Genomic DNA, 16010 nt, shown 5'->3' on the forward strand with positions numbered 1-16010 from the left:
TCTTCAGCTGGCATTCGAGGAACATAGACAACAAATACAATAAATCCCTGAGAAATAGAGGTGGATTTGAAAACTAAAATCACGAAGAAAAAAATAGCATTTTTAAAAGTAAAAAAAAAAATAATAATTGGTGAAATAAAATCACTGCGTGGACTGAGTAGCAGGAAAAAAAAAACAAACGGCTGATAATCGGATTAGTGAACTAGAGTTTCCCAGAACACAATGTAAAAGAACAGATTGATCTAAGCCGTACCCACAAGTTCCATTGGAATAGGAGTGCCTAGAAGATGAGGACATTATGAAGGGAATATCAAAGAAGCGACAGGAGACAATTTCCCACATGTAAAGAAAGACACTGGTCTTAAAAACGACGTGTTCACTGTGAAGGACCAGTGAAATTTTAGAACATGAGGGCCAAAATCCTGAATGCTTTCAGAGAAAAGAGTTTGCCACAAATAGATTATCAGATTAGCATCAGACTTCTCATTTGTAACATGGAATGCTAAAAACAGTAGAGCACTGACCTCAAAATGCAAAAATGGTCTTGAGAATTCTGTTAACCAGCCAAATACTCTCAGACTCTAAGAGCAACATACAGATGTTTTTCAGACAAGCAAAGAATCAAAAGTTGAATACCTATGAACACTTTTGAATAATAAATTGGAAACACAAGAAAATGAAAAATTAACCTGAAAATATTTGTATGGAATTCAGCACCTAGGTACGAGCAGTTTTTATCTATAAAATTTTACTTAAATTGAAAAACACCCTTCAAAGAAAGCAAAAACTAAATTATCCATTATTATTTAGAAGGAATAAAAATGAGATAGGGTCTAATCAAATTTAATCCTAGTATCACTATACTATTTCCATTGAAACATACATTTTAAACATCCTATTAAGCAACTTGAAAGTGACCTGTTACTACATTTACTGTCAATTATACTGGTGCCCATACTGCAGTGTGACCAGCCCTGGCTAGTAGATAGTGTTGGAATTGAGATATTATTGGAACAAGTCTTTTTAAAAAGTCTTCTACTAAAGGTACCTGGATTCAGGGTCACCATATACAAAATCAATAGCTTTCCTCCAAATCAAAAGTGAATAGTTTGGTAGCATATCCCATGTATATTTTCTAACAGTTCCAATTAGTGTTTTATAATATCAGCAGAACCTGCAATGTGGTAAATGAGAGAACATAAAAGAGGTATTTTACACTTGTTCCTGAGTGAATATCCTTTCCTCTCCACCTCACCCCCAACAGAATTTCAGTTCTTGGAGGAATCTTTGTGAGCTTAAGTGAAAATAATTCTAAAAATTCATATGGAAGGGAAATCTTAAATTGTGGAGAGAAAGGCTGACATACTGTCAGGTTTGCCCTACTGATATCCAGCGATACTATAAGGCTGCAATATCTGACAGTCTAGCAACGGTAGCTGTAGAGGTTTGGAAGTTTAGTATGTTGCAGAGTTACAAATAAGTGAGCAGACTAGGGTGCACTAGTCTGGACAGCCAATTCAGATAGTGGTGTTCAGTGAGATTTGGATTTAAGGAGTATTTAAAAATATATGTATATTTTGCAAATACATACATATATATATATATGAATAGTTTTATGTGTTTGACTACATCAAAATTTAACAAATTTCCATTCGATGAACTATTTATATTCAAATCTTAACGATTCTCAGAGAAGGCAATAGTACCCCACTCCAGTACTCTTGCCTGGAAAATCCCATGGACACAGGAGCCTGGTAGGCTGCAGTCCATGGGGTCGCTAAGAGTCAGACACGACTGAGCGACTTCACTTTCACTCTTCACTTTTATGCATTGGAGAAGGAAATGGCAACCCACTCCAGTGTTCTTTCCTTGAGAGTCCCAGGGATGGGGGAGCCTGGTGGGCTGCTGTCTATGGGGTCACACAGAGTTGGACACGACAAGTGATTTAGCAGCAGCAGTAATAATTCTATTTTCTAATGGACTCTTAAGATTTTGGGGTAGGAAAAAAAATGCTTTCTGTTATTACTTGTTCTTAAAGAATTTTGTTTCTTAATCTCCATCTTACAGATCAAGGTGTGGCCAAGCCAGTTTTTAATTTCTTGAACAGCAGTTCCTCTAATTCAAGTGCACCAGCCACTTCAGTTGGTGGTGGCATATTTGGTAGTTGCACCTCATCCTCCAGCGCACCTGTGGCTGCCTTTGTGTTTGGACAGGCCAGCAATCCCGTGAGCAGCTCTGCCTTTGGAAACGCTGCCGAGTCTAGTACATCTCAGTCTTTGCTGTTTTCTCAAGAGAGCAAACCAGCAACCACATCAAGCACGGGTACAGCTGTCACCCCATTTGTCTTCGGTACAGGAGCCAGCAGTAATAATACTGCAACCTCTGGCTTCAACTTTGGAGCTACAACCACATCTAGCTCTGCAGGTATGTTTTAAAAAGACAAATACATGTTGTAGTTGAATTGGCTTTCATTATAAGTAGATGAACTCTTAGCATATAATATCATAAGAAAGCATGGCTGCATTTAGGTCATCTCTAGCTGGGATGTTGTAATTACTCAATGTGGAATGAAGTACATTTTGAGTTTAATGTAATTCCAGACCACAGCCTTGTCTAACTCAGTGAAACTAAGCCATGCCTGGAGGGCCACCCAGGATGGGCAGGTTGTGGTGGAGAGGTCTGACACAGTGTGGTCCACTGGAGAAGGGAATGGGGAATGGCAAACCACTTCAGTATTCTTGCCTTGAGAACCCCATGAACAGTATGAAAAGGCAAAATGATAGGATACTGAAAGGGGAACTCCCCGGGTCGGTAGGTGCCCAGTATGCTACTGGAGATCAGTGGAGAAATAACTCCAGAAAGAATGAAGGGATGGAGCCAAAGCAAAAACAATACCCAGCTGTGGATGTGACTGGTGATAGAAGCAAGGTCCAATGCTGTAAAGAGCAATATTGCATAGGAACCTGGAGTGTCAGATCCATGAATCAAGGCAAACTGAAAGTGGTCAAACAGGAAATGGCAAGAGTGAACATCTACATTCTAGGCAGTGAACTAAAATGGACTGGAATGGCTGAATTTAACTCAGATGAGCGTTATATCTACTACTGCGGGCAGGAATCCCTTAGAAGAAATGGAGTAGCCATCATGGTCAACCAAAGAGTCTGAGATGCAGTACTTGGATGCAGTCTGAAAAATGACAGAATGATCTCTGTTCGTTTCCGAGGCAAACCATTCAATATCATGGTGATCCAAGCCTTTGCCCCAAGCAGTAATGCTGAAGAAGCTGAAGTTGAACAGTTCTATGAAGACCTACAAGACCTTTTAGAACTAACACCCAAAAAAGATGTCCTTTTCATTATAGGGGACTGGAATGCAAAAGTAGGAAGTCAAGAAACACCTGGAGTAACAGGCAAATTTGGCCTTGGAGTACGAAATGAAGCAGGGCAAAGGCTAATAGAGTTTTGCCAAGAGAACGCACTGGTCATAGCAAACACCCTCTTGCAACAACACAAGAGAAGACTCTACACATGGACATCACCAGATGGTCAACACTGAAATCAGATTGATTATATTCTTTGCAGCCAAAGATGGAGAAGCTCTATACAGTCAGCAAAAACAAGACTGGGAACTGACTGGCTCAGATCATGAACTCCTTATTGCCAAATTCAGACTTAAATTGAAGAAAGTAGGGAAAACCACTAGACCATTCAGGTATGACCTAAATCAAATCCCTTATGATTATACAGTGAAAATGAGAAATAGATTTAAGGGACTAGATCTGATAGATTGCCTGTGAATTATGGATGGAGGTTCGTGACATTGTACAGGAGACAGGGATCAAGACCATCCTCATGGAAAAGAAATGCAAAAAAGCAAAATGGCTGTCTGGGGAGGTCTTACAAATAGCTGTGAAAAGAAGAGAAGTGAAAAGCAAAGGAGAAAAGGAAAGATATTCCCATCTGAATGCAGAGTTCCAAAGAATAGCAAGGAGAGATAAGAAAGGCTTCCTCAGCGAACAATGCAAAGAAATAGAGGAAAACAACAGAATGGGAAAGACTAGGGATCTCTTCAAGAAAATCAGAGATACCAAGGGAACATTCCATGCAAATATGGGCTCGATAAAGGACAGAAATGGTATGGACCTAACAGAAGCACAAGATATTAAGAAGAGGTGGCAAGAATACACAGGAGAACTACAAAAAAGAGCTTCACGACCCAGATAATCATGATGGTGTGATCACTGACCTAGAGCCAGACATCCTGGAATGTGAAGTCAAGTGGGCCTTAGAAAGCATCACTATGAACAAAGCTAGTGGAGGTGATGGAATTCCATTTGAGCTATTTCAAATCCTGAAAGATAATGCTTTGAAAGTGCTACGCTGAATATGCCAGCAAATTTGGAAAACTCAGCAGTGGCCACAGGACTGGAAAAGGTCAGTTTTCATTCCAATCCCAAAGAAAAGCAATTCCAAAGAATGCTCAGACTACTGCACAGTTGCACTCATCTCACATGCTAGTAAAGTGATGCTCAAAATTCTCCAAGCCAGGCTTCAGCAATATGTGAACCGTGAACTTCCAGATGTTCAAGCTGGTTTTAGAAAAGGCAGAGAAACCAGAGATCAAATTGCCAACATCTGCTGGATCATGGAAAGAGCAAGAGAGTTCCAGAAAAACATCTATTTCTGCTTTATTGACTATGCCAAAGCCTTTGACTGTGTGGATCACAATAAACTGTGGAAAATTCTGCAAGAGATGAGCATACCAGACCACCTGATCTGCCTCTTGAGAAATTTGTATGCAGGTCAGGAAGCAACAGTTAGAACTGGACATGGAACAACAGACTGGTTCCAAATAGGAAAAGGAGTACGTCAAGGCTGTATATTGTCACCTACCTTATTTAACTTCTGTGCAGAGTACATCATGAGAAACGCTGGGCTGGAAGAAGCACAAGCTGGAATCAAGATTGCTGGCAGAAATATCAATAACCTCGGATATGCAGATGACACCACCCTTACGGCAGAAAGTGAAGAGGAACTCAAAAGCCTCTTGATGAAAGTGAAAGAGGAGAGTGAAAAAGTTGGCTTAAAGCTCAACGTTCAGAAAACGAAGATCATGGCATCCGGTCCCATCACTTCATGGGAAATAGATGGGGAAAGAGTGGGAACAGTGTCAGACTATATTTTTCTGGGCTCCAAAATCACTGCACATGGTGACTACAGCCATGAAATTAAAAGACACTTACTCCTTGGAAGGAAAGTTATGACCAACCTAGATAGCATATTCAAAAGCAGAGACATTACTCTGCCAACAAAGGTCTGTCTAGTCAAGGCTATGGTTTTTCCAGTGGTCATATATGAATGTGAGAGTTGGACTGTGAAGAGAGCTGAGCACCGAAGAATTGTTGCTTTTGAACTGTGGTGTTGGACTGCAAGGAGGTCCAACCAATCCATTCTAAAGGCGATCAGTTCTGGGTGTTCATTGGAAGGACTGATGCTGAAGCTGAAACTTCAGTACTTTGGCCACCTCATGTGAAGAGTTGACTCATTGGAAAAGACTGATGCTGGGAGGGATTGCGGGCAGGAGGAGAAGGGAACGACGGAGGATGAGATGGCTGGATGGCATCACCGACTCAATGTACCTGAGTTTGGGTGAACTCCGGGAGTTGGTGATGGACAGGGAAGCCTGGCGTGCTGCGATTCATGGGGTCGCAAGGTTTCAGACACAACTGAGCTAGTGAACTGAACAAAACTCTTGGAAGCGATTTTCTCATCTCATTAGGAGTGTAATCTTTAGTTTGTTCAACTTTTTTTTTTTTTAATGTTGTAAATAACCAGACACTGAAGATTATTTTATTAGACGTTAGTCCTCTTCATGCAGTGGATGCATGATCACATAATAGTCAGTACTTGCACTATGTTGCTTTTCTGATAGGAGATCAGTAGTTTTGGCTGCAAGATAGGAATCTTGTTAATTGAAGTTTTTTTAATGGATTCTTATGGTTTTACTAAATAATGGTAGCAAGCATTGTATTTTCTTCATCAGTAATTCAAAACTTGTCCTGATAAGATCTGCTCAGCAAGGTAAGAGTCTGCAGAGAATCTTGATATGTGCATTTCAGTTTACAAAGATCTCTTGAGGATTGTCTCCTGTTCAGCCATCCGTGCTGATTGAAGTGTCTCTGGGTCTCTAGGATCCTCCTTTGTGTTTGGCACTGGAGCTTCAGCACCTTCTGCCAGCCCAGCGTTTGGTGCTAACCAGACCCCAACATTTGGACAAAGTCAAGGTGCCAGCCAGCCTAACCCCCCAGGTTTTGGATCTATATCATCTTCAGGGGCATTATTTTCTGCTGGTTCTCAGCCTGCACCACCTACTTTTGGGACAGTGTCAAGCAGTGGACAGCCTCCTGTGTTTGGACAGCAGCCTGGTCAGTCTGCATTTGGCTCTGGGACAGCTCCTAATCCCAGTAAGTATGTAGTAATGGTGTAGTTTGTATCCCTATTGGAGTTTTGTATGTCTTCAGTACAATTTTTTTTCTTTGAATTTTGAAACCATGCATGTCTCTTTTCTTCAGTCTCTTGTACTTGGCAGAATAGAGACGTGTATGTTTAGTTTTACCTATAAACATCATTCCCAACTCTTTTCCCAACACAGTTAAGCACTCTCTTTTGTTTTGTTTTGTTTTTTTAAACAAGGCAGGTGCAGTTTTTAAATAACTTCCTGGTTTATTGTGTACTCGTGTATTCGTTCATTTGTTTGGCTGTGCCGCATCTGGGCTGCGCTCAGGCTTTCTCCAGTTGCAGCGAACAGAGGCTGCTCTGCAGTGCACGGCCTTCCCACCGCAGTGGCTTCTGGCGCTGTGGAGCACAGGCTCTAGAGTGCGGGCTTGTTCCATGGCACATGGTAACTTCCCGGACCAGGGATTGTGTCCCCTGCATTGGCAGGTGGAGTCTGAACCACTGGACCGTCCGTATCCTGTTGATGAAAGTTTGAGTTGTTCTTAGCTGTCAGGACATGCAGCTCTGCATGCATCTTAGTGCATCACAAATCATGCACACTCTGATGGGTGGTGCCAGTCACATCCTTCCAGCATTAAATGAACATCCTCATATTTGGATGCTACTTGATTTCATTTTTTGTGAATTCTTTTTGTAATTTTTTTGGGGCCCTTATACTAATTGGTTGTTTTGCTTTACTTATTGATTTGTAGAAATTCTTCATGTATTTTGAATGTTAGTATTTTGTTAGTACATGTAGCAAAATTTCTCCTGTTCTGGACACATGATAATCATATTAATCAGGATTTAATGATTCCCAACCCCCTAATACAAAATTGAAGAGTTTAGCTCTCTTTCACACAGCTAACAATGCCTTCAGTCCTAATAGAGTGATACTGTGTGGTTAGACCACTGTGCTAAATATGCAAACACTGTACGATGTACTGTGACTTTCTTTCCTAGACAACATTTTGTTTTTCCTAGCATCAGTGATTTCTTCTCATGGTTAATATTTTCTTCTCCCATTTGTATATAACTATTTTCAGTTTTTTCAAATACTTTGGCTATTTCTCAGTATCTGAAATTTTACCACATAATTTTTTAAAGTTTTTTATTGGCTTTTATTTTTGCTTTTGTATTGATCTCGTTGATGGGCAGTGTTACGTAGTGTACAACATAGTGATCCACAATTTTTAAAGGTTATACTCCATTGATGGTTACTGTAAAATACTGGCCACCTTCCCCATGTTGTATAATATATCCTTGTAGCTTACATTATACAGAATGGTTTGTACCCCTAACCTCTCCCCTGTCTTGCCTCTTACCCCTTTCTTCTCACTACTAACGACCAGAAGTTCTTTCTGTGTGTCTGTGAGTGTGTTGCCTTTTTGTTATATTCACTAGCTTGTTAGATTGTTCAGATTCCTCAGATAAATGATATCATACAAGTATTTGTCTTTCTCTGACTTATTTCACTTTGCATACTTCTTTCGAGCCCCTACGTGTTGTTGTAAATAGCAAAATTTCATTCTTTTTGTGTGTATGGTGGGATACTACTCGGCCCCGAAAAAGCACACACGCATACACACTGCTGCTGCTAAGTCGCTTCAGTCGTGTCCGACTCTGTGCGACCCCATAGACAGCAGCCCACCAGGCTCCCCGTCCCTGGGATTCTCCAGGCAAGAACACTGGGGTGCGTTGCTATTTTCTTCTCCAACACATACACACTGCATCTTCTTTATTCATTCATTTGTTGAGGAACACTTGGGTTGTTTCCTTATCTTGCTATAAACATTGATTGGGATGCGTGTATTGTTTGGAATTAATGTTTTGGATTTTTTTTTTTTTTTTTTTTCAGATATGTACCCCGGAGTGAGATTGCTGGGTCATATGCTAGCTCTATTTTTAGTTTTTTGAGAAGCTGCCTGTTTTGCAGTAATTAGTGGCTGCACCAGTTTACATTCCCACTGACAGTGTGTGGGGGTTCTCTCTTCTCAACATCCATGCCAGCTTTTGGTATTTGTGTTCTTTTTGATGGTAGCTATTCTTACAGGTGTAAGGTGATACCTCATTGTGGTTTTAATTTGCATTCCTCTGATGTTCAGCATCTTTTCATGTTCCTGTTGACCATCTGGGTACCGTCTTCAGAAAAAAATGTTTATTCAAGTTTCTGCTCAGTTTTTGTTGGATTGTTTGTTTTATTGATGTTATGTGAGCTGTTATATGTTTTGGATATTAACCCCTTGTTTATCATATCATTAGCAAATGTTTTCTCCCATTTTGATAGTCTCCTTTGTTGTGCAAAAGCGCTGAAGTCTAATTAGGTTCCATTTGTTTGTTTTTGCTTTAGGAGACTGATCCAGAAAAATATTGCTACAATTTATGTCAGAGTTTTCTGCCTTTGTTTTCTTCAAGTTTTATGGTTTCTGGTCTTACATTTAGGTCTTATGTTTTTGTATATGGTGTGAGAAAACATGCTGATTTCACGTTTTTACGTGTAGCTATATGATTTTCCCAGCAGCACTTACTGGGGTGACATTCTTTTCTCCATTACGTATTCCCACCTCATGTGTCGTATACTGCTGACCACTAGTGTGTGGGCTCGTTTCTGGGCTCTGTTGTGTTCCTTTGGTCTGTGTGTCTGTTTTTGTACCTCTAGTGTGCTGTTTTGATGACTGTGGTTTTCTAGTGTGGTCTGAAGCCAGGATGCGTGACTGCTGCAGCTCTGTTCTTTTCTCAAGGTGGTTTTGGCCATGTGGGTCTTTTGTGTTTCCGTACAAATTTAAAAATTTGCCAGGGATTCCCTGGCAGTCCAATGGCTAAGGCTTCACTTTCCAGTGCAGCAGGCGTGGGTTTGATCCCTGGTTGGGGAGCTTAAATCCCATGTGCCTTGCAGCCAAAAAACAAAGCATTAAAAAAAGAAAAAGCAGTAGCAATATTGCAACAAATTTGATAGAAACTTTAAAAATGGTCCATATTAAAAAAAATCTTAAAAATATTAGTTCTGTGAATAATGTTGTGGGTATGGGTATTTTGATAGGGGTTGCATTGAATCTATAGATTGCTGTGTGTAGTATGGCCCTTTTAACAATATTAGTTTTTCCAGTCCACAAACTTAGTATATCTTTCCCTCCGTGTTGTCTGCAGTTTCTTTCATCGATATCTTATGGTTTTGTGAGTACAGATGTTTTCCCTCCTTAGGTAGGTTTATTCTTAGGTATTTTACTCTTTTTGATGTGATGATGAATGGGATTGTTTCCTTAATTTCTCTTTCTGATAGTTCATTGTTAGTGTATAGAAATGCAGTAGATTTCTGTATGTTAATTTTGACTGTGCAGCTTTACTTAATTCATTGATGAGCTCTAGTAGTTTCCCGGTGGTGTCTTTAGGGTTTTCTCTGTATAGTATGTCATCTGCAAACTGACAGTTTCACTTCTTCCTTTATAATTTGGATTCCTTTTATTTCCTTTTCTTCTCTGATTGACTTCCAAAACTATGTTGAATAAAAGTGGTGAGAGCGGGCATCCTTGTCCTGTTCCTGATCTTAGAGGAAATACTTCCTGTTTAATATGTTCACAATGGGCTTGTCAAAATGGCCTTTATTTTGTCAAGGTATGTTCCATCTATGCCCACTTTCTGGAGTTTTTAACATAAATGGATGTTGAATTTTGTCAAAAATATTTTCTATTGAGATGATCATGTTGTTTTATTCTTCAGTCTTTGGTGTGTATCACATTGGTCTGTGGATATTGAACAGTTATTGCATCTCTGGGTATCATGGTATATATTTCTTTTAATGTATTGTTGGATTCAGTTTGCTAATACTTCGTTGAGGATTTTTGCATTGATGTTCATCATTGATACTGGCTTGTAATTCTCTTTTCCTGTAATATCTTTGTCTGATTTTGGTGTCAAGGTGATGCTAGTCACCATTCTAATGACCATTCTAATGGAGTTCCCTTTAGCTTCCTCTTAAAGGAATCTGTTTCCTGAGTGTCATGTGTTTTTCCTCCTTATGCCCTTGTTTTGGGAGAATACATTTTCCCATGATTTCTTAAGGACACAGGGAAGAAAAGTTTGAGACCTTATATTTCTGGAAAGATCTTTATTCTGCCCCCATGTTGGGTAAGATTTTGGTTGAATATATATTTAGAATGGAAATCACTTTTTTTTTTTTTTTTTAATGATTTTGAGGGCATTTTCCCATTGTGGATGTTCTAGCTCCCAGAATTAGTTGCTCTTGAAGTATCTTTATTTTTGCTTTTGATCTGTTTTTCTTTCTGGAGTATCATTATTTTTTTTGCCTCCAGTGTTCTGCTTATGAGGGTGTTCCTTGGTCTGAATCCATTTTTATCCTTGGATAATGTTGGGAAGGCAGTGTGTCCTATTTATTATAAATTTCTTTCATGGGAATTTTCTTGAATTATTTCTTGGGAGATTTTGCGCCTCATTCTTTTTTATCTTCCGTTTTTTCTCTTTTTCTCCCACTTTTTGTTGTGTTTCCTGGGAAGATTTTCTCAATTTTATCTTGAAACACACCTGTTGAGATTTTACTTCTGCATGTATTGCTTATTTTCTTAATGGAAATTGTTCCGTCGATGTTCTTTTTTATATCCTTCTGCTTTTGTTTTATATGTGTTATCTGTTGATCTCTTGAGGATATTAACAATGAGTTTTTGTTTTGTTTTTCCATTTGATAGTTTTTGCTTTGTTTTCTCCAAATTGCTTTTCTTTATTATTGCTTCAGTCTTAGTGTTTCTTATGAAATATTTTCCTCAGATGTCTGGTGCTTCTTGCCTCTTACTCATAGTGTTTAGGTTTTGTTTTTTTTAATTGTAGTGAGAATGTTTAACATGAGTTGTGTCTGCTCATCAGCAAAGGCACAGGTATTGGTGACTGTAGGCACAGAGTTCTAGAACCTGAGCGTCTTGTGTAACTGACCCTGGGCACCTGCTCTGAACAGCACCGCCTCGTTCTCCCCGCCCCTACGTCTCCCTGCAGCCCCCGTTCTCTCAGCTTGTGTGAATTTGGTTATTTCAGATTCCTCATAGAAGTGAACTCATGCATTATTTCACTTAGGTCCTCCACATGTCTCCATGTTTTTTTCAAATTGCAAGATTAATATTCCATTTTTTGTGGACACGTCATTTCCTTTATCTGTGCGTCTGTCTGGGGATATTTGGGTTGTTTCTACTTAGGTTATTGTGAATAATACTGCAGTGAATAAGAGTCCAGATATCTTTTTGAGATCCTGGTTTCAAGTCTTTTGGGTAAATACCTAGAATGGGATTGCTAGATCGTATGGTAGTTTTCTCTTTAACTTTTTGAGAAGCTTTCATACTGTTTTCTTTAGTGGCTGTGGCAATTTACATTTCCACCAACGGTTCACAAGAGTTCACTTTTCTCCACATCCTTGCCAACACTTGCTATTTTATCACTAGCCGTTCTGAGAGAGGATAGCTCCTAGTGGATTTGATTTGCATTCCCTCTGATGATTGGTGAGGTCGAGCATCCTTATTATATATACCCATGTGTTGTCTTTGGAGAAATGTCTGTTCAGGTTCTTTGCCCATTGGGCAAAGGGTTTAATTTTAATATCATTGTAGGTTTATCTAACTGGCTTGTCCTCTTGCCAAGAGCTGAATGTTAGTATGTTTCGGTTTCTCCTTTTGGACTGTCACATTCCCCAGAGAAGATTCTTCAAGTCTCCTGTCTGAAGGGCATAAACACTCGTTGCCTGTGTTTTGGGAGCTGAGTCAGGGCAGAAGGCTGCAGTTCTCAGTATTCTTTGTACTCGGCCTACTGCTAGTCCTTCTATCTGCAGTAGGTATCCTTGCCTCTGTGTGTGATGCGCCGGTCCAGAGGCCTCTCCAGAGACTGGAAGTCTGTACCTCTGCTAGGTAGAGGAGGAGCGTTCTCATCCTGCTTGCTGGGGAGGGGTTGATCTGGGTATCTGCTTCTTAAACAGTTACTCGACCATCCTGCCTTGTTTTTTTTCCAGTCTTCGTTAGCACTTCCAGAAGTCCCTGCACCTAAAACCCTGTGGGCATGGTTGGTGTAAATGGAATGCCCTCTGTGCTTTCTCTTGCTACCAGTTTAGTATTTGGCTCCAGCTTCTAAATTTTGTTCTGTCATCTCTTTCTCTCCCTATCTTTGTAAAATTCCCCTTCCTGTGATTTTAACATAATTTTTGAAAAAGGTAGAGCTCAATATGTTGATTCCACAATCTCAGTCAGAAGTCCACTCGGCCCTTTTTCCCCTTGGTCATGGGTGAGTTGGGTCACTTGTTGGAGGGTGTCAGATGTATATTTTGTTTACAGAGAAATTAATTTTCTTTAAGTAACCATAGGAGAACTTAACCCTTCACGTTTTTGTATGTAAAAGTCAGAGTCATGACTAGAAAACGGTCGTTTTTACCTTATGAGGTTTTTCTGCTTCGACCGTTTTAGGCTCCGTTTTCCAGTTTGGCAGCAGCACTGCGACCAACTTCAACTTCACCAACAGCAGTCCGTCAGGCGTGTTCACATTCGGTGCAAGTCCCAGCACACCCGCGGCCTCCTCCCAGCCCTCTGGCTCAGGGGGCTTTCAGTTTAGCCAGTCTTCAGCAGCGTTTACTGTGGGGTAAGAGAACTTTCTGTTGAGATGTGTGCATGTGTGTGTGTTTAGAATCACCAAGGTCAGTATAGTTGAGGTAAAATCGAGTATGTTCTCCACCAATTCACCGTATTACAGTTTTGGAGGATCATAACCCAAGAAGAGCATGGGTGTGTGTGTGTGTGTGCACGCGCGTGTGTAGGTATGGGTGTAACAGAGTGTGCTTCCTTTAACACTGTCTCCCCACCCCCCATCAGCAGTCACACAGTGTTATGATTGTGAGATTTTATGTGAGCATCATGTCACGTTACAGAGTTTTTATTTTTCGCAGGTCAAATGGGAAAAACATGTTCTCTTCTTCTGGACCTTCGGTTTCTGGTCGAAAGATAAAGACTGCTGTTAGACGCAAGAAATAAAGGTCATGATGTGTTACACACACTGTTTTAACAGCTGGCGCACTGCTCTCAGATACTGGATTGTACTATAATACTGGGTTATCTGAAGTCAGATCTGCCTAAGGACTTCTTTAATTTGGGAATTTTCCTCCTTTTTTCTTTATAGAAGCGCAACTTCACCTCTCCCACCCCCCTTTTTAAAAAGATAATAGCTAGACTGGTGACTGATTCTTCAGCAAAATTATTTTATGATCCAGCAAATTATTCACTGATTGGCATAGGCTGGCAGAACCAGGAACCGAGCCTGCTCGGAGAGTGGCTTTGTGTAGAACCTCTTCGTCCGCACCACCGCGCGCGGATACGCGTTTATGGAGCGCGCTGCAGTTGTAACTATATCTGAGGAATTCTGTATAGACTAGAGAATGTTGAAATGAATGATTTCTATGCTGAGTTTGTGCTGGTGTGTATGTGTGAAGTGAGTGAGTTGGGTGTATCGTGCACTAAAATTTTCTGATAGAGGAAGCCTGATTAAAGAACGGTCCATGCTAAGGACTTGTTAGATCTAGTTCGTTCTCCATTGAATAATTATATGCTATTTCTATATTGTCATTCTTCTATCACCTGTCTTGCCTTTTTCATTATTTTATTATGAAACTTGTGTAAATACAATCTTGTTTCTGTACTTTTTTGACATAACATAAATCTGTGAACTTGAAATTTTAATTTTGTGTTAGAAATTTTTTTTGTTGTTTGTTTAGTCTCGTCTCAGATTTTATTATGTAAATCCCATTATTCAAAGTTGCCTAAATCCATTTGGAAATCTTTAAAAAAAAAAAAAATTGGGGATTCTTAAAGTGAGTTTATTGGCTTTTCTGATCCAGTTTTTGTTTGGACCAAAAACCAGTATTGTACAAAGTATTAAGCATATATTTTTATATTTACTGAAATGGACTGTGGTGACTTTGGATAATAAGGAAAAGTTTAATATTAAAGCCATGTTTATTACAGTATAATTAACATGTTAAACCATGGGATAAATGCCATCAATAAAAAATTATGAAATACTTTTTGCTCTAGTGTTAAATTATAGTGAAGGTAAAAGTGTTAGTGGAAGGGAATCTTTTTATAGAAGTTAACAGTGGTCAGTTAGAAGAGAAATTCCAAAGAATACATTTAAGGTGATTTGGACAGCTCCTATGTCTGAAGGTACGCTCGCTGCATTTTTGTCTGGTGCTAGGAATCACGCCTACTTTGCATATAAATTGATATACCTTTTTAAAGTAGAAAATAAATGGAAACAACCATTTCTGTTTGTACTTGTATCTTCCTTCATCGGTGACTAGACAATGTTTATTGATTGAATTTTTGGAGATACATACCTAAAGTAGCCCACAAAAACTTCAGTGGTCCTTTTGTGCGATTTCTTTTGGATTGTTTTACGGATTATTATTTTTTTTTAAGAAGTAGATTTGTTACGGCCCATAAAAGAGCTCTTGGGCAAGAGCATTTGACAACTTTATTCTTCAATTTGAACATATAATTTTATGGTGACTTTTATTTTTACTGAAGTTGTGGTTAGAGTCTAAAATCAGTACTTTAACATGTTTGAGCTTTTCTGTTTCCAGTGAAATGATTTCTGTTATGGAAATGTCTTAGGCCATCATCAAGTGCTAGCTTTGGAGTCGGAATTTTGTATTTATAATTCTCAACTTATTAAATAATAAATGTTTGACATGAACCTGTTTGGAGGGCAGAAGATGATGGTGAATACTAATGGAGTAAATTGGAAACGTGTGGGGTGTTAATGCTTAACTAAATTGCATGCTCGCTCAGTCTTAGTCATTGTTTTAAACCCATATGGATGGGGATATTAAGCTTTCTATTCTGGGAAAGATTTTTCATTAAAAATGTACTAGAAATATTTCATTTTATTAATTTTTTTTAAGCTAGTAACCAAAAACCAAACAGGGTGAGTTATCTTATAAAAATGAAGTCTCCTATGCCCCCAGAACTGAGATCTCTAGGGCTAGAGTTGTTGGGACTTGGGACTTGTTTTTTCATCTCTATTGCTTTAACTCTCAGGCTGCACGTGGCAGCTATAGCATACACTCCTGGTAGCAGTTCCAACCACAAATCTTTCCCTGCTGAAGCCCAGCCGACATCTCTCTTCATCCGATTGGTGCAGGCTGCAGACCCACTCCCTGTGGCTGTAATAGCAGCCTTGGGTTCCATACTCCATACACAGATGAAAGTCAAGTGCTGTTTGTGAAACATGGGGAAACGTTATGGAAAGAAAATAGCCCACTTTTCATGCTGGATCAATGAGGAACTGTTTTTAACCGAAAATAATCTGACGGTAAGAAAGCCATATGCAAAAAGATTGAATAATCAGGTATGTTTATATAATTCAGTTGATTTGCAAGAGTCAAGTTGTTCTCACTGAATGTATCAGTATGTTTGGTGGGGTGTGGCAAATGTATATTCTCAGACCTATGCACCAGAGATTCATGCACTCGCTGGGTTCAGA

General features: G+C 39.5%; 1 protein-coding gene across 1 annotated transcript in view; it reads left to right on the plus strand.

Moving 5' to 3' along the window:
- NUP153 (nucleoporin 153) overlaps positions 1-15404 on the plus strand; it is a 72227-nt gene extending 56823 nt beyond the window's left edge. Inside the window, exons 19-22 of the mRNA XM_027524822.1 lie at positions 2068-2424; positions 6191-6463; positions 12944-13115; positions 13420-15404. Coding sequence (XP_027380623.1) covers positions 2068-2424; positions 6191-6463; positions 12944-13115; positions 13420-13504 — 887 coding nt within the window. The 3' untranslated portion in view covers positions 13505-15404. The remainder of the gene's footprint in view (positions 1-2067; positions 2425-6190; positions 6464-12943; positions 13116-13419) is intronic.
- Positions 15405-16010: the final 606 nt, after the last annotated feature.

This window comes from Bos indicus x Bos taurus, chromosome 23, assembly GCF_003369695.1.
Source record: "Bos indicus x Bos taurus breed Angus x Brahman F1 hybrid chromosome 23, Bos_hybrid_MaternalHap_v2.0, whole genome shotgun sequence".
Lineage (NCBI taxonomy): Eukaryota > Metazoa > Chordata > Mammalia > Artiodactyla > Bovidae > Bos > Bos indicus x Bos taurus.